General features: G+C 40.4%; 2 protein-coding genes and 1 long non-coding RNA gene across 4 annotated transcripts; 2 read left to right on the forward strand and 1 right to left on the reverse strand.

Annotated features, from left to right (window-relative positions):
- The first annotated feature begins 4,500 nt into the window (after nt 1-4,500).
- arhgap25 (Rho GTPase activating protein 25) lies at nt 4,501-17,208 on the forward strand. Of its 2 annotated transcripts, XM_042422174.1 has the most exons (11): nt 4,501-4,899; nt 7,829-8,031; nt 9,420-9,507; nt 10,234-10,347; nt 10,928-11,132; nt 12,250-12,382; nt 12,536-12,609; nt 12,861-12,982; nt 13,524-13,678; nt 14,702-15,246; nt 16,183-17,208. In XM_042422174.1, exons 1-11 carry the CDS (start codon nt 4,836-4,838, stop codon nt 16,379-16,381), a joined length of 1,902 nt encoding a protein of 633 aa, XP_042278108.1. In that variant the 5' UTR covers nt 4,501-4,835; the 3' UTR covers nt 16,382-17,208. The 2 variants fall into 2 exon arrangements, with proteins under 2 accessions (XP_042278108.1, XP_042278107.1); XM_042422173.1 differs by lacking the exon at nt 4,501-4,899 and having other exon boundaries at nt 7,483-8,031.
- On the reverse strand, nt 13,436-14,902 carry LOC121904422. Its single transcript, XR_006098223.1, has 2 exons — nt 14,814-14,902; nt 13,436-13,670 (listed from the first exon to the last, which is right to left on the reverse strand). It is a non-coding gene; the product is annotated as an uncharacterized LOC121904422 (long non-coding RNA).
- A 4,231-nt stretch (nt 17,209-21,439) lies between the features above and the next one.
- Nucleotides 21,440-24,189, forward strand: bmp10 (bone morphogenetic protein 10). Its single transcript, XM_042422014.1, has 2 exons — nt 21,440-21,848; nt 22,296-24,189. The coding sequence occupies exons 1-2, from the start codon at nt 21,440-21,442 to the stop codon at nt 23,378-23,380; spliced, it is 1,494 nt and encodes a 497-aa protein (XP_042277948.1). The 3' UTR covers nt 23,381-24,189.
- Nucleotides 24,190-27,085: the final 2,896 nt, after the last annotated feature.

Here is a 27,085-nt window from a genome sequence, read left to right on the forward strand (position 1 = left end):
CCATCTGCCACGTGCATTCATGTGTGTGTGTGTGTTTTTCCTATGTTTCCATTGCCATTCATCACTTCAAGGTCCCTCATACTTTGCCAAATCACTGATATTATATTATCATGCAGAAATATAAGATGGAGGACTAAGTTACCCTGAAGTATTTGACAGGATCAGTGCATTTTACAAATCCCCAATCCAGTCTGTTTGGTGGTTTTGTGCGTGAAGAAGCAGTTTAGCAGTACTCCATGCAAAATTGTGTCTTTATTATGAGTCAAAGGAAATCTCTGAAGGCCAGTGCGATGGACACCAGCACCCCATTTAGCATAAAACACTCTTATCTCCTCTCACCTGGTTGCCATTTACAGGAAAAGCAGGAGGCACACTCACAGATAGAACACAATCTTGTTTTAGTTTTTTTGGTTTAATCGACACTTTTTATCTGTAACAAGTCAGGAGCTGTTAGAGGTTTTACAGGAGTTCAGTGAAGTGGTGGGGTTGTTGCATTAGGGCTTCTATTTGTTATAATGTTAGGATGGGACTATCTGTAACCGTACAAGTGAGGCACGTTTTGATGATGGTCTCTACACTGCCGTTGTCTGCTTCTGTCTGTTGAAATCTCACCATGATCACAACATCAGAGCAGAATATATGACTATCATGGGTAAACTTGACCTATTTGAGTGAAACTTGATCTCATGCATCTTATGTTCAAGTTGGAGTTTGCCAATACAATCAGCTACTGTACACACAGCAGTCAGTGTTCATTCCGTAGTGTTTTTACAGTACAGAGTTCTGTTATACAGATATATTCTATATATATATATGCCACTAGCAAATGTGTTTTAGTTGGTGGTAAAATATAAAAGCTTCTTTCCTATTGGGTTCATTTCTGCTGTTTTAAGTTTTGAGAATTAATTTCACCTACAGTCTGCAGTTGCAGTATGTTGTAATTTAAATCTGTCAACTCAAGCTTTTTTGTTATTTTTTATTGGTTAGATTAATTTTTTTTAAAATTGAGAATCTGAGCCATTGACTCTATTTAAAGTCCCTCTCTACTCAAAAATGTGTTTTTCTTCTTGTCCCTACAGTTAAATATTTGAGCTTCACTCTGCAGAATGATGTATGTGCAGAGTTTGGTTTCACATAGTTTTCACAAAGTTTCTCTGTGCTCACTGAAAATCAGATTTTAAGGGCTGTTGCCCACGAGCAGGATTTGTGTAATCACAACTAGTTTGAAGAATTTTCTGGTCTAATATTCAACTTACACAAGTGTGATGTGGAAACTTGAAGCCTCCAGTGCATAAACATTGAGAATGAACTTTACAGTGAAGTAGAAGACATCTTGTGTCCTGCTGTTAAACTTCTGAAATGAGAAATATTTGCATATTTATAGATTCTGGAATTTTTAATGATGGCCGAGGAGAAGCCATTTTAAGGATTTTAACAAGACAATTGAACTTTTTTTGTGGAAAAACTGTATCAACACAAATTATTATTCAAAGTAGAGGGTTTTATATACATCTTAGTATATGTCTGGAGGGGATCTTTAAACTCACACTGATGAAGCTATTGATAGTTTATAGTTTGCAACAGGTGGACCATAAATTCACATGCATTTTAAAGGTGCATTCCAGCTATTTGGTTGCACAAAGTTGGGGGACTAGCAAGCAAGGCTGAGATACCCTGACTTTTAGTCCATAGTATGGCTCAAACTTCCAAAACACTGCATCCTACATTTCCCATAATGCAACTCAGTTGCACCTTTCTTTAGACCCTTCTTGACTGGTAAATGTCAAGTTTTTGAAATTCTGCCCCCTCAGTTTGTAACAGTTCTACCCAAGCTGATATAACCTTGATGACATCATCAGGCTTATTTTCTCGACTTAAGGAAGCTCCAGCAGAGCCCCAGAAAACATTACACTGTACAAGTAAAACTAATCTCCATGTGTGAAAGTCAGTGGAATGCTTCATTAAGACTGTAGGAATATTTATTATGTTGGTATTGTTTAGGAAAAGTAAAGGAAATGAGGTTAAAACTTATGCAGCCAGGTTAGTTCTGAATATCGTCTGAAATGATGACATCTTGTCGATTTGGAGAAGAGAGGGGCTCAGGCAGAGCAAAACACTAAAGCATATTCAGTGTGTATATCCACCTCTGGTTGGATATAGATGAAGCTCTCAACATGTTACATTCATTTATCAACCAATCACATCAGACTGTCCATCATGTTTGTGAACGGTCATTATTTTGGTCTATCCAGTCAGACAAAAAAATTAATTCATAATTTGTATTGTCAATGAAAACCAAATGAACTCTGAAGTTTTGGAGATGTAGATGTTCATGTAAACCAGTCAGGACTGTTTGTGTACTTGTATTATCAGAGAAAACAGCAATATGAACACACATGCAGTAGTCAGTGTAGCAGGGATGTGGAGGTCAGTATTCTGTCTCTGTATAGAAATCTATGAAACAGCTTGTAAACGTACACTCATACAGTACAGTAAATGACTGCTCGACTTAATCAGTGTCATTCTGGAAATAATTTGTCACCTCAAATTCCTCTCTTCAGATTCTGTCCTCAAACATTTATATATATTTTTAAGAAATGGACTCATATCTTTTGTAACCTAGAAGGTGGTTTTTCTCCATGCAAGCAGTCCGTTTATATGAGTCGGCTTCAATATATTGTAAAATGGAAGAACTCTTACACAGCAAACCAAGCGTGGCTTTCCATGTTTGTTTTTTTCTCATTTGAATGTGACTCGATTGTCCACATATATTATGATGTCATTCATTTCATTCATGTCGTTGGTTTCACTTGTGTGACATCCAACCAGTCTTACACTTAACTTTAACTTTCTTAAAGTATTTATTTACTGTAAGCAAATGAAATCTTTTCAAAGTTGCTATAATGTAGGCTACATGTAACGGTGCAGCGTGTAGAATTTAGTGGCATCTAGCAGAATGGACTTGGCAGAAATGGAATATAATATTCATAAGTATGGTTTAATTAGTGTATAATTACCTGGAAATAAGAATTGTGTTTTCACTACCTTAGACTGAGCCCTTTATATCTACATATGAAGCGGGTCTTCTTCCACAGAGCCCCCCATGTTGCACCACCATGTTTCTACAGTAGCCCAGAATGGACAAACCAAACACTGGCTCTAGAGAAAGCCTTAGCATTTTTTGCGAGTTTTGCGGCCACCGTAGGTTCTCCTACATGCTTGGAAGGGGAGGGTGAGGGTTATTCAGTTTGTTGCAATTGGCAACGTCACTAGATGCCACTAAATCCTACACACTGGTCCTTTAAGAAGATATTTAGAAATATGTTGAGTGTTCTTAAGTATTTTTGGTTAGAGGAATATTTAAAGTATTATCATTACTATATAGGAAAGAGTATTGAGATAGCAGAAAAGTGTTTTCTGTCTGTCTTTTCTTGCTGTGACTGTAGTGCAGTTGGGTGTTTTCTAGGCTCTTCCCTGGTAGCTGTTGTTTGTCAACTTCTGTGCTCTGTCACAGTGCAAGTTGAAGCGACGCAGATACTTGTAGCGCTGTGTTGCATCACCTCCTTTTGAGTCGACAGGAAGTTTTGTAGATATCTTGTATTTCTCCGACTTCACCACCCTAGCCAGTCATGGTTTGGTTTGGCTCCATACTGCCACTTCTCTGTCTGCTGTTACTGATGGCCACTAGAGAGAGCTGGAGCTCCTGTGGTCTGCTGAAGGTGTGACACTGATGCTGCATCACTGCTGTTTGATACATTCCATTCCTGAAAAAGTTGAGATGTGCTCTCAGAGAGGCTGAGAAAAAGACACAAAAACCACCTTGAGAATACTAAAAAAGAACCCTGATGATTTTTTTGTTTCTTGGCACTCAGGAAACACCTCTGTGCCATTTTTAATCAACATGGTGCCACTTAGCTGTTGTGAATCCTGCCCAGCCAGGACCTCTGAAGGAATGTATGGGAGTTGTGCAACGTGACTGCCCCACATATTGTAGGCTCCCCTTTGTGCACATTTTATTTTGTGGTTATAGATTCTCTTATGAAGATGTATGAGTTCAGTATATTCTTCTTAAACTGTGCAATGGTTTGTGTTGAGTTGTACATTTGTCTAGAGATACGTTGTTCTCCTTGATGCTAAAATGTGCTTTGCCTTGGTTTAAAGAAAATAAAAGGGTAAAAAAACAAGATCATGTGGTTTGCTGTGTGTGACTGGTTTCTTCCCTCATGTTCTTCCCCATTTTGAAATAGATACACCTACTGGCCCATTTAATAACTGTGGCTCATTGCTTTTAAGGATGATGAACAATTGCAGCCAATGTATTCTAGGGTCAGTTGCTGACACCCTTCACCTCACAGTACACCTCTGCATCTATCACTGACTTTCTGCTGCAGTCTGATGTGTCGTTGCTGCCTTAGTTCTGAAGCAACATACTCACTGAAGGAGTCAAACCAAGAGGTGAAAACCATTTCCTTTGAGAAGACACCCGCAGCGTTTTTTTTTTTTTCTTGAGACACCAGGCATCATTAGTCACTTGAAAACTCCCTATAATACCAAGCCTCGGAGCACCCTCAGTGAATCAGCCTGGAAGCCATTTATACAAAAAGAACAAGTTTGAACATGGAAGTAAAGGCAACATGAGAGGACGTGTTCTGAAGGGCTGAAAAAAAGAAGAAGAAAGATTAACACACAGGAAGTAGGAAGTGTGATCTGCGATACCTCCAGTGTGTGTATGTGTGTGAGTGTGTAACATTGTGTGTGTGTGTGTGTGTGTGTGTATGTGCTCCGGTGGAGTGTGTGTAAAATGATACACTGACCTGTGGTATAAATTAAGGACAATGTCTCTGAAACTACCTCGCAACTGGGACTTCAGCACCTTAAAGGCTGAGACAGCTCGGATAGGTAAGCTGATGGCCGTGCTGCGTTCACTGACAGCAGCATGGATGCAGAGCTTTGACACTTCACATTTTAGATACTTTATAGTTTGGACATTTAGCTGATGTTGACATCCAAAGGGATGTAAAATCAACTACAATTCCTCATTTGCTATGAAACCAGGGTTTGTAAAGAATTCAAAGATTTCAAAATATTGTTGTTTTGGATATATATTTGTTTATATCATTGAAGTACCATCATATTAGTCTAATTAAAATGGTTTTACTATGAGAAAGTACATCTTGTGATAATTAGTGACATGAGACATACTGCACCTTTTTCCTCCTTGGGTTTTTTTTTATCATGATGGTGGTTGCTGGCTGCGTGGTGACGGTGACCAGAGTAGTTTTTAGATCATGTTTTTTTGTTTGACACCAAATCACTGTTATCCAATATATAATGAACTTACTATATTAAGATTCAGCTTGACTCTTTAAACACTAAAGTTATCCCCGGTGGCTACAATGAGAGATAGACCATCCTCGCTGTGTGTGTGTGTGTGTATGTGCAACCATCTATTTTATCATTTTCATTTACTTAAAGTATAGCTGTCAAGGCTACTTAACAATGTTTGCATAGGGTGGAATCAGTGCAATAACATGCCTTGTTTCCTCTCAGGCTTGGATGGCCCAACAGTTGCAACATTCTGATAAATGAGGTTTGCACATGTGCATTTACAGCAATCCTGCTGTTGTTCACATCGTGCAGAGCTAATCATTTTTACAATCAGTGGTAGTGAAGTGTTGAACACAGTCGAAGGAAGTAGCTGCCTGCAGTGCATTTATTTTATCTGCTTCATGTTTAGTGAGTATCTGTAAGCCACTATTTCTTATCATGTTCTTGCTTCAGTATGACCATGGAAGTATGACAGCATCTCTTCCTGACAGCTGGTAACCCCCTCATTATTCTTTTACCTTGAGATGTTTGTGGACTACGAAAGTTTTATATCCTGGAACTGGAGTGACGCAGGCTTTCAGCAGGAAACTGATGCAAGACCTCAGTTTCTGCAGAGCTCTGGCTTTATTAGCTGTATGTGTAAATGTTTCAACGCATGTTAGTGTGTGTGTGGTATGTGAGTGTGTGTGTGTGTGTATGGAGCGTTTGACCCATCATAAATATTTGAAACACAAACAGTGTACAAGAGTGAATGTTAATTTAGATATAACACTGACTGCTTCTGATACAAACACAATTCAACTGTTGCTTCTTACAGGATTAAGGAATAGTTTGACATTTTGGGAGATATGCTTATTCGCTGTCTTGCCAAGAGTTAGATCAGAAAATTGATTTCACTTTCATGCCTGTCTTGGAAATATGAATATATAGCCTGCAGCCTAATATAAATACTGGAATCAGCTAGCCTGGCTCTGTCCAAAGGTTAAAAAAAAAATCCCACCACGACTCTAAAGCTCACTAACATTTGTTATCTTGTTTGTTTGATCAGTACAAAAACCGAAGTGTAAAAATGACAAGTTGTTTTTTTTCATTGGGTGGATATATGCTAGACTATTTCTATAATGCATTAATTAGCTGGATTTAGAGGTTTCATATTTGTCAATTAAATATGAAGCTACAGTAACCAGTTAGCATGACATAAAGACTGGAAAGAGAGGGGAAACAGCTGGTCTGGCTCTGTCCAGAGGCTACAAACCAGCACCTCTAAAGCTCATAACATTTGTCTTTTGTTATTGGTACAAAAACAGCCTATAAGAGGAAGTGTATAAATGGAAAGTTGTGTTTGTTTTGCAGGTGGATATGTGCTTGACTATTTCTTATAACATGTTAATATAGCAAGCGTTAGAGGTCTCATTTTTGTCCATTAAACGTGAAGCCATCAGTTAGCTTGGCATACTGGAAACAGGAAAACAGCTAGCCTGGCTCTGTCCAAAAGTTGAAAACCTAGTAGCACCTCTAAAGCTCACTAATGAACACATTTTAGAATGTAGTCTGGCATATAATCTCCAATAAAACTACTGCATTTCATGCATTCATGGGACTCTTGGCTCATCACAAATTGAGGCCAGTTTAAAAGAGCTGAGTGTTTGTCAGCTGAGGGTGTGGTGTGACATCAGCCTCTGTGTGTGGGCTCAGGGTATCTCAACAGCACTTTAATTTTCCACTAATCAAGGGAGGATGATGCTATTAAAATTAGACCAAAGCTTCTAGGTGGGGACCTTCAAAGTGTTGCCAGCCCTCTAGTAATGATGTGGCAGCTTCCTGTTTACTTCAGTGTGGCCCTTCTTCTTCTCTTCTCCTCTATCATCTTGCTTAACAAGACATGGTGAATTAAAGAACAACTGAGCGACTGGGCTCAATTTCAATCCAGCTATCTCTGCAGTCCTACCACCCTGCGTGTTGCTCTGATTGTGTCCCTGCTGGGCCACGTACAGCTCTGCCTCTGTTCTTCCATCACTCTCTTAAACCTCCCCATCATGGCCTCTTACAGTCATAGAACTGCTTTAGAAGAAAAGTATCAGTAAATTATGACATTCTTACAAAAACTTCAGAGTAGGATGTCTTTTTTGTGTTAGTTGCAATTCAAGATGAGACTACACAAAACTTAATCTCTGAACTTTCTAGGGGATTGTCTAATTTTCAGTCTCTTGCAGACCACTGTGATATTTCTGTAGAACAATCACGCACCCTCAACAGGAAACTGGTCTGGTCAGACCAGCAGTTTCCTTTCACCCTGAAACGTTATAGGTGGGGAAAAAATAGGTCTCTCAACTTTGAGAGGCTGATGCATATTCATAATAAAAAGAGGAAGTGCACTGCTGCAGTTGAGTAGTGCCGATGTTTTGGCAATGTTTCACAGCTCCGGCTGTGACACAGCACTGTGGGGATTGTTCTACATTTGTACCAACCTCTTTCTCCAACCTCTTGTGGTGTTGGGCAGCGCGATCCAAGAGTGTGATACCTGGAGAGGGAGGCTCAGGCCAGGGCTCACCGCGCTCCTCCAGGTCCATGGAGAGGCCGCTGAAGGCTGGCTGGCTGAAGAAACAGCAGAGGTCTTTAGTCAAGAATTGGCAGCATCGCTACTTTGTGTTGAGAGGAAGCACTCTGACCTACCACAAGGATGACAAGGAGACCACTGTCCAGGTAGGACACTGGGATTATGGTTTATTCTTCCCCTTATTAATGTAATTATATTTATTATGTATATTTTGTCAATAGAAAAATCCTTGTGCACATTATTCTGTATCCAAAGCAATTCATACACTAACACAAATATATTTAAAAGTAAAACAGGCAAGAACAACTTGTTAATTTTTTGATGTGAGAAAATGACTGTTATCAAAATAACTGCTGCGTCTCTATCAGATGTCGATGTTCTTCTTTGACATAGTTATGTGAAGTAATTAAAGGAAACTGTTGCTATCTAAATTGCAACATTTAGAAAAAGAAAAGTTAGTATTTTTTGTATTTAAATGGCAAGAGTACTTATACATTAATTCATAGGTTAATAAGAAATGTGTCATTTATCTCTTCCAATCAATACCACAAACACTCTAGCTGTGTGGCTAACTTTGCACACTTCCTGTAAACAAAACAAAATGAATGATGCCTGAAGCCTCACAAACTTCTGTCCTGTCAATGTTAGTATAACTATCAATGCATATGTATAAATGGTTATTTTGCCTCTGATCTTGATTTTTTGGTCATTTTATTTCTTTAAGTTTATCAAATGTAAATATATACTGTATGTGCGTATATATGTTATAATGTACTATATTCCTCCTCAGCATGACAATGAACAGTCTGCTCAGTACGCTGCTCATGATTTGTATCATGAACTGAGTTTATTAAGGCCACCTCATACTCCCATGTGTGTTCATTTTTCTTCCTTTCTTACCATTTACTTCCCTTTAAGAATGAGTGGTAGTGAAACAGGAAGGGAGAGGAGCATTGATGAAAATGTCATTAGATAACCATAATCCCATTAAAACACTCAACATCCTCTGGTTTATGGATACAGTAGTACACAGTGCACAGAAATACTCCAAGAGTCATTTCCACTTTTGACCCTGGTTTAAAAACAGAAATGGAGGAGAGGGGGGAGAATGGGAGGGAGAGGAAGTGGGCGGCACATATGGTGAACAGGAAAATACACAGGACTGTACATGCTGTAATGTAAACAGTGCACTTGTAGAACATGAGTAGTCCATAAACCAAAGTGATAAAAGATCAGCAGTGAGCTTTTTCTTGCCTCTTCCTGTGTGTTGTACATCTGCAATAGCCCCAGTAATTGCCACAATAAAGAAAACTGCTAACTGTGAGTTAGCTGATTTTCCTATGAAGATACTTTACCTGCAGAGGCCTTTACTGACCTGACAAAGCACAGACGCTGTGGATTCTCTGGTAACTCAGAGACAACAGTGATGTATGGTGGTTTGTGATTGACTGTAAATATTAGTGGTTGGTTTGTAAGATGAAGGACCTCCAGTGACAGCATACTAATGTGCCTTCTATGTGTGTTTGTGCTCCAGGGAGTCATCCAGCTGCGGTTCAGTAAGGTCAATGAACTCCCCCAGAACTCAGATGACCCTGGGAAGTACCTCTTTGAGATCATACCACGTAAGCTTAATCCAACAATGCTGACTCTGGGCTTTGCAAGCAGAGCTGTTCTTTAGCTTCAGATGGTTTGATGTGTAGTGATACATCAGTACTGTGTATGTTGGGCACAAAGCTGTAGTCCCCTCTTGTCTAGCAATGATAACCACAAATACTTTACATACAGCAGATGCTTTCGCTCAAAGAAGCTTCCGTTTTTTGTTTTTTTTTTGGCATGCACGTAAATTGGGTGCAATTTTGGATTCAGTGTCTTACTGAAAGACACTTCAACATGTGGACAGGAGCAAGTCAGGGCTTTAACCACTCCAGTCACACCGGCCAACCCAGTCAAGCCACATACTAATTAGACTCTCCATTTTCATTACAATTATATGAATGTAAATTCTTTTGAGTGTGTGATATTTCTTTTCTTGTCTTTCTGCACAGTTTTCCATCTCTCTTGCTGCCTCCTTTCATTGCCTTGTGTCTTATTCTTTCTTCTTCATATGCTACAGTATGCCAGTCTTTTAAAATGATGGGTCTGTTCCAAAAATTGATTGCATGGCCCTTTCTTGTGGTAGCATGTGCGAAACTATGCATATCTGCTCAGTGGTGGGTAGAAAATACCAAGTACTGATAGAAATCACAAACTTCTCTGCAAATGTTTGTGCCAGGTACATATGACTGTCTTACTAAAAACGTTTTTTGTACTAAGACACCATTTCTACAACAAAACACATAACTTTGCAGGTACAACTGGAGACAGAGAGCGATGTCCCTATGTGTTCATGGCAAACTCCCAGAGTGACATGGAGGAGTGGGTCCGCACTCTGCGCAGAGTCATCGGAGTGCCGACAAGTGGAGGTTCAGTAAAATCTTAAACTGTTACAAAAGTTATTGGTTTGTTTTATTCCCACTTTTTGAAATTTGGCACATGAAATGCTTCTATGCCCATCCGACCCCCAAAACAGAAATAATTTATTAGAAACTTAAAATATGCATGACACTGCAACTATCTAATTAAAAATTAAAGCTCAGTGAAGATCTATAGAACAGTACCAGTAAAAGTTTGGACACACCTTCAAGTGTGTTCAAACTTTTGACTGCTACTGTAGATAGGAGCTTTTCCCCCCAAAATGTCAATACATGAAGTGCACCATCAGGAAAGTGCATCTTAATTGTATCTATACCTCATACATCATCACATAGTGCAGTACATGATGTTAGCATGACAACAGTATCTTAAAAAGTAAAAAAGTAAAAATATCTTCCTGCCAACAAGTGTTTAAGTCTGGTCACCACCAGTCAGAATAAAGAATATGTAATGTAATATGTAAAAGATATAAAAATGGTGCTGCTTTGATAGTGTAAAATGTCTTCCTGTTATACTGTATGGACATTGCTGCTCCAACATGTTAGGACTTATTTCTCTGTGTCCCTGCAGTGTTTGGAAAGAGTCTCATGGACACAGTGACATATGAGCAACGCTTCGGGCCTCACATGGTGCCAACCCTGGTGCAGAAGTGTGTAGAATACATAAAAGAACATGGGCTGGATGAGGAGGGCATCTTCCGCCTCCCTGGTCAGGACAATGCTGTCAAACAGTTCAGAGACGCCTTTGATGCAGGAGAGAGGCCCTCCTTCCCCAGGTAACACATTAACACACAACTTCTGTACAGACTGGAGCTGTACAGTATGAAACTTTTAATAGAAATTAGTCATGAAGGCAGTTGTTTCACATTTTAGCAGCAGTAGTAGTAGCATTTTATGTATGTACAGTACATGGCATATATGGGTTATTTAAATAAAAGGGCAATACTTAGTATAAAGTAGTTATAGAGTGGTTTATTCAGCACATAAAGACAGTCACACATCTCATAAACACTTGAAAAGACCAAAAATACCCTTAAAATAATTTTACACTTCTTTATTGGTAAATTCATAAACTTAAGACGGTCATTGCTATATAAGGAGAGAATAGCCCTAACCTCAATCAATCAGCAGCATCAGCTTTTTTCTCTCTGAGAAAGCAAGGAGAGATGAGAGAGATGCGGAAAGGCTGATAGATTTCTCTCAGAGCTGAAGGCGATACCACATCCTGTTCTGGCAGGCACACAGAAGGATGTCTGTATTACTCAACATCACAAGCTCTTCTGACTGTGCACTGTTGTTTAAAACATTCATTAAACCTGACTTGTTTGTAATCTAATGTGAACCAAAGTCAAGGGGCACATGGTTCAGACAATAAAGGCTACTCAAAGATGCCTTATGTCAATTTTCAAAACAGAGGTTAAAAAAACACAAGGAGGATTTAGTGTCTTTTCCCAAAGTTGTATTCTTGGCAGGGACCAACAGCAAAACTTGAATCTGTGCCTGCTTTAACAGCTGAACATACAAACTAGCCCACAGACCCAAAAAGTCCAAGATCAGTGAAATTCAAGAGGATACTGTCTCCATTTGTGGATACTAGAATAATTCTCACTACTGTACATTCCATCATCTGAATGCTTTTTAAGAGTCCAATAAAATATTTACACAGCTCTTTGCTTGATGGAAAGCCTTTGAGAAACCTCCTCACACATGGACACTCAAAGTAAACAGTTTTAAATAAAAAACACAAGACATGTCTGTATATAAACACACAGAACCAAAACTGGCTTCATGCACTGATGACCTGAAACACTGGTCTAACATTGTGTGTTGAAGGTTTAAATGACAGTTGTACAGTAAATGGATGTTCGTTGGTTATTGTGTCATCACCTGCAGTGACACAGATGTCCACACAGTGGCGTCACTGCTCAAGCTGTACCTGCGGGAGCTGCCAGAGCCAGTGGTGCCCTGGACTCAGTACCAAGACTTCCTGGACTGCACCAACCTGCTGGACGACACCAGTTCAGAGGTACAATTCTTCTCTGAGCCTAAAACATGTGTGATCATCCACATGTATGCATGCACATCGTATTAACAGTGTGTTTGTGTATGTGCACATGCAGAAGTCCTGTGACATTTTGTGTGACCTTTAATCTCTTGCTCATGTCTTGTGTCCTCTCAGGGTAGAGAGCTGTTGGAGAAACAGATCGCCCTTCTCCCCAGAGTCAACTACAACCTTCTCAGTTATGTCTGCCGGTGAGCACAAAGCATTATGGGATATTCCAGAGGGAAAAAAATGGTGCCTTAGTGCTTTGAGAGGACTTCCCATAACTGGAAAGATGATGTCCTAGAGCAAAACTCCTTACTCTATATGCCAGATAAGATTCCGATTTGCCTTATATGCCCAATATGTAAAATGAGCAAAACACTGTCAGATCAGCTCTCAGTCCTGACACAGACTGTCTTGTGTCTGTTAACTGTGCTAATCATGTCTTTTTGTTCTGCAGGTTCTTGTTTGAGGTGCAACTGAACTCCAAAGTCAATAAAATGAATGTGGAGAACCTGGCTACAGTGATGGGGATAAACCTGCTCAAACCTCAGATAGAAGACCCCATCACTGTCATGAAGGGTGAGAACATGTCACTAATGTATTCAGAAACAACTAATGTGTATCTTGTAGAGGGCTAGCAAACAGACATCTGGTTGTTTTTTTGTTTCTCCATTGTTCATTGTATGTAGGAATTACCCTGAAGCCAACAGTGTGTGATTACTAATCTTATTGAGTAATGACATTTGGCAATACTGTGACATTACTACATCCTCATTTTTAGGGACTTTTTTTAGTGCAGTCAAACAAACTTATAGTTACAGAAAACAACCTCAGAAGTTATGGTATGTCTCTTTTAGGTACCCTTGTAATATGAGGTACTAATAAAACTAATAAAAACATGTTGTGCTATGTGTCCTATAAACTTTACCAACCAGCTTAGTAATGCTGCTGCCACTCCTTTTTACATCGCAGCTGACACGTCTAAGCCCATATATGTGAACTGTACAAAATGACTGAAAAAGAAGAAAAAAGAACGTTGTAAAACAAGTTTAATGATCTAATCAAAAATAAGAATAAGAACACAAATGTAAGGCATTTTGTGTTTGTTTTGTCTTTGCAGCGACTCCTCAGATCCAGAAGCTGATGACAGAGATGATCAGACAGCATGAGACTCTGTTTCCTCTCTCCAAAGATGTGATTCCCTCCCCTCCCTCAAAGAAGGCTGAAAGCCAGAAGAACGCTCCTCGAAGCTTTGTGGGCTGGGAATCTGCAGAGGTACGAGCAGCTGACAACATTAATACCATTTTAGGACATACATGTTGTGGTGTTACACAGGCATAGCACCAGAACATATCCTAAAAACAGGACAAGTCAGTGGGGAAAAGAACACACACCAAACAATTAGGTTTAGTAGGACAAAGTTGCCATGTATCCAGTATGAGAGTTAGCTATATGGCAAACAGTGCTGACAAAATTTTCCAAATTAACACCCCACAGTCAGAAATAGTTAGTTGCTTTTGACAAAGTAGCCAAGTTTTTGAAGTGTCAGCAGTTGCTAAAAGTGACTACAAAAAGTTTTTGACACAGTACAACATTTTGGGAAAAACACTGTTTGCTTTCTTGCCGAGAGTTAGATAAGAAGATCAATACCACACTTATGTTTGTATAGTAAATATGAAGCTAACTGGCAACCAGCAACCTGTTAAAAGACTGGAAACAGCAGTAAACAGCTAGCCTGGCTCTGTCTGAAGGTAACACATTCCACCTGCCAGCACCTCTAAAGCTCACTTACTAACATGTCACAGTATATCTCATTTGTTTAATTCAGAAAAAAATGAAGAGTAAAGCCGACAGTTTGCCATTTTACGAGGGCTTATGTTCTAGACTGTGTATTGGCCAGGAGGAGTGACTTCACAGAGTCTCGCTGGTTGCTTGGCAAATGCTTGTGGCCAAGAAAAAGTTCAGCACATAACCCACTGAAAAACAGCAGCATCGTAGCTCACCAACAGTGTGTTGATTAAATTAGTCCACATATTGAAAAACATTAAGCAGAAAATGTCTATGAAAAATGTATTTCAAACCAAAGGAAAGTCGTGTCCCAAATTCTGCTGATTGTTTATGATTTAGTAAAACATCTCCCATTTTTAATTTGAATATAATATGCTTTTTAGCCTGTTTAGTTGTTCTTTTACTGAAAAGTATTTCTGCCTAAGTGTCTTTCATCTGGCTCTAAAACTACATTTGCACATGAAAGACTTCTATATCTGTAATTAATCTTCAGTTATCTGTTTGTTCCAGATGGGTGATGCCTCTCTGTCTGAGTCTCCAGAAGAGGAGGAAGACAATGATAGTCCAGGTCCAGAGAGAGGAAACTGTGGTACCCCAAACATCCCTCTGGAGCCTCGCTCACCTTCTACAGACGACTGGCTCGGAAGTCCCCGCAAACGCACCCAGACCCTGCCCAGCTTCAACTGCCCCCTCACCGGGATGGCGGCGAAGGCTGACGCCCTTAGCCGGCGGAGTTGCATGCAGGAGAGTGTGGAGGAGAAGAGTGGGACGTTGTCAGAGGACATTTTTAAGATCCTGGACCTGCGGAGCTCAGGATCATTGTTCGGAGGGTCTCAGATGGGCGCCAAGAAGGGGGAAGATAGGTTCACAACAAGAAGAGGAAGCGACAACACAGGATCCTCCACTGCTGTCTCCCAAAAACCTGACAGTTATTCCCAGCCTGATCAGGTCCTGTCTCATCAAAAGAGTGTAGAGACCCTGCCAGTGAGAAGTTCAGGTCAGCAGGTCAACAGCAGATCTGAACAGAAGACAGACAACCAGCAGCTTGTTGACAGGTAAGTTCAGCTGAGGAGTCGCATTGTTGACTTCACTTCTAACTCACTACACACCCAAAGTGTGCCCTCACCCACTTGAGTAATACCTTCATTAAATAAATGTGTCAGTTTTGTGATGGAAACCTACTATCTTCAAAACTACAGCTTAACCTAAGGGTCTTTAAAGGTTTTTTGTAAATACAAGTACTTTAGAAAGCTTTCGACCCAAACATGCACTCCATCAATTTAAAGATGACAAATTAAAAAGGAATGGTCGAAATTGATGCAGCAGAGGCTGAGATGTTCTGACTTTTGGTCCCTAATATGGGTCAAACTCAAAAAACATTGGATCCTACATCTCCCATAATGCAGCTCTCACCATTAGTTCCTTTGTAAATGGCTCCACGACCACAGTTTGTAACAAGATTTGTGATTTCACTTGAGTAGGTGAATGCTCATTTGTTTTAAACATGAAGGATTAGAGTTTTAAAGGTTTTCAATCAAATGCATTGTGATATTCTCGATCTTTTTATGAGGCCCTTAAGTTACTTAAATCCTACACTGCAACAATATGTTATATTCAATTTTGTTTCATATTGATCCTTCAATACTATTTTTTTAGTTGTGGAGTGTACAAGACAGAATAAAAGACAAATCACTGCATTAGAATCAAGAAAATTCCACTTCAAAAGTCGATGATTTTTACTGGAAATACTGGAAATAATCTCACCCTAACCTAACTGTAAGATCTTTTTGCTTGTTTAAAGAAAAATAGATTAAAGCACTCTATATTTGTCAAAGTAAGTTGATGTGATGGGAGTTTTTTGCAGTGTAACTCAACAAAATGCTTAATTCCTGTGATTTGCACTGATTAACACCAGGACATCAGAATAGATTGAGTTGTTTTTTTGGATCCTGTATCACTGCACCCTCTCTGACTCTCGCTGTCTCTTGCAGTCTGCAGCAGGAGACCATGGAGCTGAAAGCCACAGTGGCTGAGCTCCAGTCTGCTCTGGAAGCAGAGCACCGCCGTGTGGCTGCTCTGGAGATCTGCCTGAGAAATGCAGAGCGCAGCCGGGATGAGGCCCAGAGACGCAACGACGAGCTGAAAAGAGACATTCAGCAGTTCCTCAAAGAACCAAAAGCTCCCACCTAAAAGTCTGTGTCAGAGCTGATAGAATATGGATTTATGACCCCATTAAACTCAACAGAGCTAATTTCACAGGAACTGCTTATGGAAAATACTGTCATCCTACACAGTGTGGTGTTCCCATGTTAGCCCAGTTGGGTCTTGAAGATAAGTTATTGGCTCGTTTGTTTGCGCCTTTGAGGACAGTCTGTTAAGAAGAGATCAAAGTAGACTTTTTTATATCACTGTTCACATTAAAGACTTTTAAAACAACACAGGTTTATTCCTGCCCACTGTAGGAGTGATGTCACTGTATATGAACTGCCTTGATTTGGTTTAGTTGTTATACAGGACATGCAGGAAGAGAACATCTCAAATGAAAAGTGAATTATTTGCAAAATGGTTATGATCATTTTGCAGCTTGAAAATGCAATATATGAATTCCTACAGAAATGCAAGGCTGGACCACATCAGCTTTGATTGACCCCTTCGAAGGACAATCTGGACAGTATGATAAACAGTGGACAATACAAATAATGTGTGTTATATATGGAGTTAATAGTCTCTCATTTGATGTTATTTCAGTGGTGAATGATGCAGCAAAAGAACCAGAGCAGTGTAAAGTGAATACATCAGATTATTAAACAGCAAAAGTTAATATTGAAGTGAATATGGAATGAATAGAATATCATAATTAAAGTTGAATTATAATGAGTATGCTAACTTAAACAAATGTGTTTTGAGCTGTGATTTGAACTGTATAATAGAGTTCAGCTGACAGATGTGTAGCGGTAGTGAGTCAGACAGTCAACAGAGCATCTGAGGATGGAGAAGGCCTGAAAGGTATGCTGAGGGAGGGTGGGGGGGATTATGGAGGGTTTTGAAGGTAAGCAGTAGAATAAATCAATTGATGAACAAGGAGCCAGTGAAGCTGATCTAAAGTATGAAGCAAAATACTTAAATAATAGGAGACAAATGGAAAACAATTCCCGATACAGGCTTAAAAAGACAAAGTGAACATAGTGCATGACGGTAGAAACAGCAGGCAGAGTTAAACATCAAGGGCCTCATTTATAACCGTTGCTTGAAAGATTCATACATCACGTCCCGCAACAAAGTTTTGATCTATAAAACGGGAGAATGTGCGCACCTGTATGGAAACTCTGACCCAGGTACAAACATTTTGGACACAGGGGAGATTGGTGAACCAGATGGTGAACTGAAGCCAGATTGTATAACGATTCATCTCACACATTTAATTTCACTCAATATCAGATGTTAATTATTTATCCATAAACATTCAAGCCAGCAGTGTCACTTGTGATTTCAATTTCAATTTCAATTTTGAATTTTCACTTGTATTTATATAGCGCCAAATCATAACAAAAGTTATCTCAAAGCACTTTTCACATAGAGGAGGCTAAGACTGTATTTCTTTTTGTAGAGACCCAACAATTCATCCATGGGCAGAACTTGGCGACAGCAGTAAGGAAAAACTCCCCTTTTACGGGAAGAAACTTGGAGCAGAACCAGACTGTAGATGGGCCACCATCTGCCTTGACTGGTTGGGTTGAGAGAGAAAGAAGGAGGGAGGGGGAGAGTGGAGAGAGAGGGACACAGAGAAGCATAATAACAACAATAATAACAATAACAACGATAATAACAATACAGACATGATTAGTAATGATAATAGCAATGATTGTGAGACATATCTGTTCCATAAGCACCTTTCAATTTTAAAAGATATTTAAGCCAACCCAATGACATCTGGGATTTATTATTGAATTATTATTGAAATATTGAGCTCACTGGGCTGATTCACCATCACATTCCCAATCTCCAGAGAGAAGGCCAGGCTGTATGGTGGTCACACAGCTGTGGAGCAACTGCTGAAATGCCAGGAGTGATGTCAGGATGTGGCCGGATGATTGCAGGGTTTTGGAAAGTCTGGCCTGCATTTCCCCAATATTAAGCGTGAAGATAGTGATTCCTTTTCACCTCAACCACGTTAACTAAGTGATGAAATTATCATAATCCGTTGTAGAAATCCAAGATGACATCAAATAACTTCAAAGAATTGCAGAACGGAGCGCTAATAGATTTATAATATAATCTATTACTGTATAGGCCTATATATCACCGAGTACGATTTTAGTTTTCATATTGTTTTTGTGTGTAAAATCGCTGCAGTGAACACATGACTGTCACCGCGGTGGCTGCCATACACACTCTGTCTTCTCACCTCACCGCCACATCTTCACCACCTGCACTCATATATGGACTGTGTAAATTAGAGAAAAACCTGTATGCTGGGTTTTGGAGTAAATATAAATAAATACAGTCTTAACTGTATTTTACATAGGCTACTAAGTGTGTGGCCTCATCCGTCATGTGTCTTTACACAGTAGATGTTTAACAAATACTAAGCGGTGAGCTCCGGTGTCTTCATGCCCCCACTAGTCCACACTGACAGTGAGCAGCAATGCGCTTCTTGGCATCTACCTCCGCGTCTGACCACTTTGTTCCACTTTGCCTCTCAAACTTTCTGTTACTGCTGCCACTCTGCACAGAACAACATGTGCATCAATGTTCATGAAGGCTTTTGCATTGACCATTTATGGTTAATTGTGGCAGTGTAGTGGGTGGGATATGAGGTTTGTCCATGTGCGCACATTTTCAAGTTGATTGTAATTTATAAAGGGAAAACGCATGCATTTGTGCGTGCACACAATTTTACAGTTTTATAAATCTGATTTTTTTTCGGCTTTTGTGCGCATTTACACTTTTGGTATGAATCCTACGCACTGTTTTATAAATGAGGCCCCAAGCCTTTATTAATAAGACTAAAAGTCTACAGCCATGGTACCAGCTCTTTTAAGCTATACAGCGGTGCTCTGAACTAAATGCTGACATCACCATGCTAACATGCTCACATTGACAGGTATAATATTAGCCATGTTCACTATGTTAGTTTAGCACATTAGCATGCATCATTTGCTAATAAGCAAAGTCAGTAAGATTCATCTTTTGGGGACAGCACATTTCATGGCAATCTTTAGTTGCCAGTTACTGACACATTTCCCCCCAAGACTGTGATGATTGGACTTACATTCATGGGTGGCCTGGCGACGTGAAAAACGACAAATGGATGTTAATGTTGCTGTGTGTGCTGGATTTGTAAATAGGCATATGTTTGCTACACGCTCATAATAACAACTTAATATATGTAAATGTTGTTCTGCTGCCCCCAAGTGGCTAAAATATCAATTAATTCTGCTCTAAAAATACAGAGTTATGTAAAACTGATGAGTAGTACATTGGTTTCATTGCATTTTCCATCCTAAATCTGTGGGGGTAGGGCAGCTGGAGATGATAACATTTGGATATTTGATACTAGCACAAAACATTATCGGTTGGAAGTTTCAATCCAAAAAAAAAAGAAAACTGGCCTTCACAAATCCACATTGGTCAGATCCTGATGTCCATAATAGAGACCATATGGATAGCACTGACTGTGTGTGTGCAAAAGGACATGGCCATTATCAGGCCCTCTTACGGCCATCAGGAAGCTGTGATAGTCTTTTGCAGCAGCAGTTTAACAGAGCGACAGATAACAGCATGTCTGTCAACTGTCAGTTAGGCAGATGAGTGGCAGGGGCAGGAAGAGCTCATTCCTTCCCATCTGTGACGCACTGCAATCAGGAGTGTATCTCCAGGTCACACAAAGAAGCTGTGGAATGACAGACAGTTGTGTAGTATGATGAGGGTTCAGGTGATGAGCTGGGCAGTTATTCAAATCTGTCGAGGAGCCAATGCAAGGTATTACCAACCTCATCAGAAAACATCTGAGCAGCCTCTTGACTCTGTGTTGGTAGCACTGTCTGTCTGCTTCACCGTGTATACCCATACATTCAGTAATGACTCATTAGATGGTGGAAGTCTTTCTCCAAGTGTTACCCAGTTTTCATGGTCACTACCTTTGACTTGTTGCAGTCTCAAGAGAAACAACTCCGTCTGCCCCTCATGAAACCTTGTGATTTCTCTTTTAGATTCGTATGTGTTGTTCTTGCATTTTTAAGAATGCTCTTGTGTCCAGATAATCCATTTCAGACAGTGTCCACTTGCCAGAAGAGGAAGTGTACACAGAACATTTGCGCAAGCATAAGAGGGGGATGATTGTTATTTTGTTGAATGAACAAGAATGATTATTTTGTACTGTTCATGAGCTCAATGTGAGCTCAGTATCTTTCATCTTCAGTCATTGGGCCTCACACCTCATTGCATTTCAATTTCATTTGGACAAGTGTTGTCTAATAGATATATCCTGTTACATTCAACAAAATCAACAGACCAGTTGAGTATTTTGTCAAAAAGAAATGGTCAATGGAGCCTAGACAGCAGCCTGCAGAACTCCACCATTTACAAACCAAATAAACAAATGAAGAATATCAACCCTGGAGCACCCACCCAAACAAAATAGCGCTTCCACAAGGAAGAGGCTACAGGACAGTGTTTACAAAATCCTCATTAAGGAAGTTGTGAGATAACACACACTCATGTGCATCACACAAAGTTGAAGGCACGCACGCACGCACACACACCAGCAAAGAGACCATAAGCACTGAGCAATGCAGAGCCCACCATATCATAGATAAGGAACAGAAAGAAAGAGCTGGGAAGAGAGAGCAGAGCCCAGAGAGAGACTGACACAGGAGAGGACGCAACAGAGATGACTCGGACAGACAAAGCCAAGCCTATGCCACCCTGTGAGCGGAACTGCAGCCCTGTCGCAAAGGACATCAAAAGGTGTGCATGAGAATAAATGCTGTAAGATTTGCAAGGGAGCATCCGGAATACACACCAGCGCAGAGAAGCTCCCACTGGTCAGAACAAGGGTCAACAACACTGCTGACTACTGCCGGGGAACCAGAACTTTCTTAGCCTACAGATGAACTGAGCACAATTTAAATTGCGCTTTGGATTAAGGGGTTGAGCGATCACAATCATTTTGTTTTACTGTTGCAACGGCTCATCCATAGACATCCACAGAGGGCATAAACTTAAGTGCTGCAGCTTGTTTTTCCCATGGCGAGCATTTGGGTCTCTCAACTGGGAACCATTTGCAGCTCCAAGACTTTGCTCTTGCTGTTTTCCATCCTGCTGCTGGAGGGGCCTTTCTCTGGAGAGAGCAGCCCCATCTCCAACACCCATCAGAGACATCGACCTGCTCCAGGGCTGGGAGACGGGCATGGAGGAGTGGTGGATCCTTCACGGTTGGAGCAGGACAGCAATATGAACATGCAGAGCCTGCTGGAGAGCCTGAAGGAACAGTTTCTGAGGACGTTCAACCTGTCTGGCTTGGGTCCTCCTGCTCTGTCTCCTGGAAGCACACGAGAGGAGCCACCTGATTACATGATGGAGCTCTACAACCGCTTTGCTAATGACCACACTGCCATGCCCACTGCCAACATAATCCGTAGCTTCAAAAATGAAGGTGCAGTATGGCTCCTGTGCTCCATGTGATGACGTCCCTGTTAATCATATTGATTGATTAAAAATGATAACTACTTTTTCTTTGGTAGTCATTGTCATGTTCTCTTAATATTTTCATAAAATGTATCATTTAAGTATTAATTATATTTTCCTCATCACACTTTGGTCTGCAAGGCCAATGAATGAATGTAAGTGATGAAACTGAGAATGAGAGTTTTTAAATAGATTGTCTCTCCAAGTATGTACAAACCTAATTTTAGTTGACTAAATCCAAGATATCGCAATGAACCTATTCCTTGTCACTTCTCTTTGCCAGGCAACATTCACATCAAGATTCTATTCTTATTCTGAAAAGTTAAATGTTTCCTTATAGAGGATTTCAGGATACTTTGCAAAACTTGACAGAATGTGCAGAAGTTTAATTTTGACAATTTTTTCTATTCCCCAGATTCATCTCCCAGTGCTGTAGGGGTTGGAGGAGTGAGGCGCCACCCACTCCTCTTCAATGTGTCAGTCCCCCATCATGAACGCATCACAGCAGCTGAGCTCCGCCTCTATACCCTTGTCCAGACTGACCGCCACCTCTATGCTGGTGTTGACCGCAAGGTCACAATCTATGAAGTGGAATTGCATGAAGGGGATGACAACACAACTGATGAGAATGCAGAGAGAGGAGATGGATTTAGAGGGGGAGGAGGAGAGCAAATAGAACTGGTGGAGTTGGCTTCACGCCAGGTCTATGGCACTGATAATGGCTGGGAGGCCTTTGATCTCACTGTAGCTGCTCAACGGTGGCGCAAATCTGATCATGGCACCACGCATCGGTTGGAAGTGCACATTGCCAGCATGGCAAATGAAGATAATGTTCAAGATATGACAGAGGACAACAAAGACAGGAATCCACCTGAAGGAGACATGACAATTGACACTAGCCCTGAGGAAAAACACAAACCCCTGCTGATTGTTTTCTCTGATGACCAAAGCAGTGATCACCGTGATGACAAGCGTGAGCTAAATGAGATGATTGACCATGAAACTTCTAACATGGTTCTTCAGAATGACTTGGGGATGGGTCTGAATGGGCTGTGGGACGAGATGGGCAGGGACAGGGATGAAGGAGGTGAAGAATCTGAGCCAGATGAAGAAGACCTGATCCAAATGCGTTCCAACCTGATCTACGACACAGCATCCCGCATTCGTCGCAATGCCAAGGGAAACCACTGCAAGAAACAATCTCTGTATGTAGAGTTCAAGGATATTGGATGGGACAGTTGGATCCTGGCACCCACTGGTTACGATGCCTTTGAGTGCACTGGCATATGTTCCTTCCCACTGACAAAGCACGTCACACCCACCAAGCATGCCATTGTCCAGACACTGATCAACATCAATAGCCCTCAGAAGGCAGCACGAGCATGTTGTGTGCCCACCAAGCTGGATCCCATCTCCCTCCTGTACCTGGATGACACAGGTGTGGTCACTTACAAGTACAAGTTTGAGGGCATGGTGGTGGCTGAATGTGGCTGCAGATAGTTCATGCTTTGAGAGAGCTTAACTCTTAGTGAAGTCTTACAAGAAGAGAAAAGACACAAAACTAACAATAACCTGAAAAAGGAGATAAGCCAAGACTGTCTACAACAAAAAGAAAATGGACAATTATTGGAATCTCTGGAAGGGTTATTCAATGAGACTGGAAGTGCACGACCACTATTTATAAATCTGTGTGCTCCAAATGAATGATTGTGGACAAATATGTATGTTGTACTGAAAGACAGAAATGAATACTTCATCTTACAAGGCTAAAGTCAAGATTATCAGTTGCCACCATTCAGACAGTGGAGAGACAGTGGAGATGTGCAGCAGATCTACAGTCAATGTGTTGCCAATAGTGATACCAAGGTGTGTCTTCATACCGACAAGACTAAAAAGGCACAAGATTTCCCAAAGGACCCAACCAAGTACATTCTACAGTGTGTGCAGCCTGGTGGGAACTGGTGGGCCAGTTGTCCCCCTCCCTCTCCTTCCCCCTGTCTTCCTCTCCACTTATCTCTAGCCTACTCACTTGATGCAAACACTAATCAGCACTTCATGTGCCCTCTGCAGTGAAATGACCTCCCTGAGGCAACCTGACAAGACATGAACTCTCCAGGACCACCTCCTGCCTCCTGTAGCCTCCTGATACGTAGGCGCTGTGCAGGGGTCCTATTGGCAGGGTTATCTACCCAAACCCTGTTTCCCACTTCACATGCCTCTTTTCCACTCCCCCAAGGCTACAGCGATAGTAAGGTGTTGGAGGCTAAGAAACATGTATGCCACCATTCAGACTTGGAGAACTGGACGCCATTCTGGGCAGCTTTTGAGGTGGTGGGATGGGGGAGTGGGACAGGACAAGGGGGCAGGGGTTGTCCGCATTCCTAGGCAACAAACAATCTTAACTGCCTCAACTCACTGACCTAGCACCATGTGCCACTAATATATCTCTAACTCCTCCGTTGAGTCATCCATCACTTTTATGGTAAAAACAGCCTTTGGGGATGGTTGTCATCCATGGGCCAAAATCAAGAGTAGAAAAGAGGATATTGTCACATTCCCCTTATGGATACCCAAAGGAAATACTTATTTTCTTTTGTTAAGCCTTTTGATACCTCTGCTGCTTGTGTCAAATAAAAGACTATTTATTGTTCTAATTTATTAATTTTTACAGAGTAGATAACTATATATGTACATTTTCTAAGTTACATAGTGTGGAGCAGGTTTGATATCCATGACAATGTGTTGGCACCTCAAAATGTATTTTGTTTGGAAGAGAAATTGTAACAAATTCTAAAACAATGAAGAGCAAGTCCTTAACGTATCCAAAATAAAAAGCCTCTTTTACAATGAATTCATCACTGAACCTTACCATTGCGGAGCATTAACTCACCATGTTATTCAAAATGCCATTAGGATTATCTCATATCAAGATGACCGTAAATATTTTGAGCTAAAATGCCAAACTGACACTGTTTTTCACAGTTAATTGTATATGATCTATTCTATTACAAGTATCAATCAAAGCATCTCAGTCTGTCAAGCTTCATTTTCCATTACTTTAGTAAGAAGCTGCTACGAATGATACAATGCATTGCTGACATTCAGATCATTCAGTCCAACAGTATCAGCTCACAGGTCATAGTTCATACATGACACACAAACAAAAGCCCATGGGAAAGTGAGAGGAAGGCCCGCTAATGAACAAAATGGATGGCCTGGTGCTTACACTGACAGCTAGCAGATGCTGACAGCTGTGATAGAAAACCTGTTAGGAAAGAGAAAATGTGAACAAAACACAAAGATCTGGGCGATGGTGACTTTTTCTGTACTCACTGAATTTTATGAATGTTGAATCCAGACTGCAAATGCATTATGTTGTTCTTTCCATGTACCAACGCACATTGGAGATGTAAATAAAGGATACAGATCAGATTAATGCTCTGAAACGTGTAAAGCTTGTTGTTATTTCTTTGTCTAAAGATCTGTGAGAGATGATGTGAAAGATTGCTCCAGCAGCAGAACTGAGGTGAAAATCAAATACTTTGGTACAGACAGAGATATTTATAGTTATGAAATCTGCTTTTTGGGAGGGATGTTGCTAATGTGCTAAAGTGCCCAAGTGCAGATTTTAAAGAAAAAAAAGAGTGAATGTCCACAGTGAGCTTGCCAGGCTACTTTGCAACCTGCTTAAGCATTACACATTTTGGGAAATCCACTTATTTGCTTTCATACCAACAGTTAGTTTAGAAGATAAATACCACTCTCATACCTGTCCATTAAGCAAAAACTTGGAAACAGTTAGCTTAGCTTTGCATAAGGACTGGAAGCAGGAGAAAACAGATAGTCTGGCTCTGCCCAAAGGTATAAAAAACTGCCAACTTGCACCTCTAAAGCTCACTAATTAAGACTTCATATCAAAAACCAAAGTCTTAAAGCAACAAGGGGGGTATGTACTAGACTATTTTTTGCGAGGTGCAGTGACTTCCTTGAGTCTTGTTGTCTCTGTGAGGTTGTTAGACAACTAGCTGAGAATTACTCAGTTTTAGAGGTGCTGGTAGGAGGACTTCTTTACATTTGTGAAGAGCCAGACTAGCTGTTTCCTCTTGATATTAAACTAGCTTGATATTTAATGGACAAATATTGAAGTGGTATTGATCTTCATGTCAATTTTCTGTGGAGGGATAGAGGTGTTGGTGATGAGAGGTGTTGTAGTCAAAACATACTCTAATGCCGTTAGACTTACATCACTGGGTTGAAAGCCTATGAAATATCTCTGCATCCAATATATACTAAATGGTTACTTTTGGAGATCACCATTCAGTATCTACTAATGCTATAGCATTAGTAGATACTGAATGGTTATGCAGTCAAACATTATGTGTCCTAACAGAGGTTTCAGTTTGAGTAGCCCATTATGGTAAAGTTGCCTTAAAAAAGTCTTTGGCAGCAGCACACTAATGACAAGTGCACTGTGATGTTTCAGAAAGCAAACAAGTCAGGCATTGACTGACCTCTCATGTAAGATGAGAGTAGAGGTCTAAAAATAGTTACAGACCAAGGGGCAAGAACCTCAGCAAGTTACTGTGACAACAGGCGATTTGAGCTATGTAAAGCTCACTAATTGAATATTTACAGAATGGTGGAAGAAATATGAATCTGGCCTTTGTCACTGAATGGCAAACTTTCAGGAAATATGATGAAATGGGAAATCTTTAGTATTTGCTAAGATGATAAGGACTCCTGAGGAGTGCTCTGTGCTTTTTCTCTCTCTTGTTTTGACATGGCTCCATCTAACAAAAGAATTTTAGTCTCATTGCTGGTTGTTATGCTGGAGTTTGTGGAGGATTTAGCCTATAGGGGAGAACGGGGTAAATAGAGCCAGTGGGTAAAATGAGCCACCCCCTTTATCTAGGTAACCATAAACGAAAGTAATCATGGGACTATAAATTAATAAAGTATAGTTCACATTACTCAATCCATCTTGGACTCAAGCACATGGAGAGAGTGGTCAACAAAACAGAGCAAAATAAAAAGATTTTTGTCATGCCAAGTGAATTCATCATGTTACTAAAGTTATCAGTCTTGTATTTTAATTAAAATAGATAAGTTTTGAACATTATTATATGTTAATTTAAGTCAGTGTAAGCTACAAAACAAGGTCATAAACTTCACATTACTGTGGATCTGAGCCACTGTATGAAACAG

The sequence above is a fragment of the Thunnus maccoyii genome, chromosome 9 (assembly GCF_910596095.1).
Source record: "Thunnus maccoyii chromosome 9, fThuMac1.1, whole genome shotgun sequence".
Classification (NCBI taxonomy): Eukaryota; Metazoa; Chordata; class Actinopteri; order Scombriformes; family Scombridae; genus Thunnus; species Thunnus maccoyii.

Coding starts and splice junctions, on each gene's coding strand:
- arhgap25 (XM_042422173.1), top strand. CDS start 7,726: ATGTTTTGGCAATGTTTCACAGCTCCGGCTGTGACACAGCACTGTGGG. Junction 12,383..12,535: donor TGGACGACACCAGTTCAGAG/GTACAATTCTTC, acceptor GTGTCCTCTCAG/GGTAGAGAGCTGTTGGAGAA. Junction 12,610..12,860: donor CTTCTCAGTTATGTCTGCCG/GTGAGCACAAAG, acceptor TTTGTTCTGCAG/GTTCTTGTTTGAGGTGCAAC.
- bmp10 (XM_042422014.1), top strand. CDS start 21,440: ATGGCGAGCATTTGGGTCTCTCAACTGGGAACCATTTGCAGCTCCAAG. Junction 21,849..22,295: donor CCGTAGCTTCAAAAATGAAG/GTGCAGTATGGC, acceptor TCTATTCCCCAG/ATTCATCTCCCAGTGCTGTA.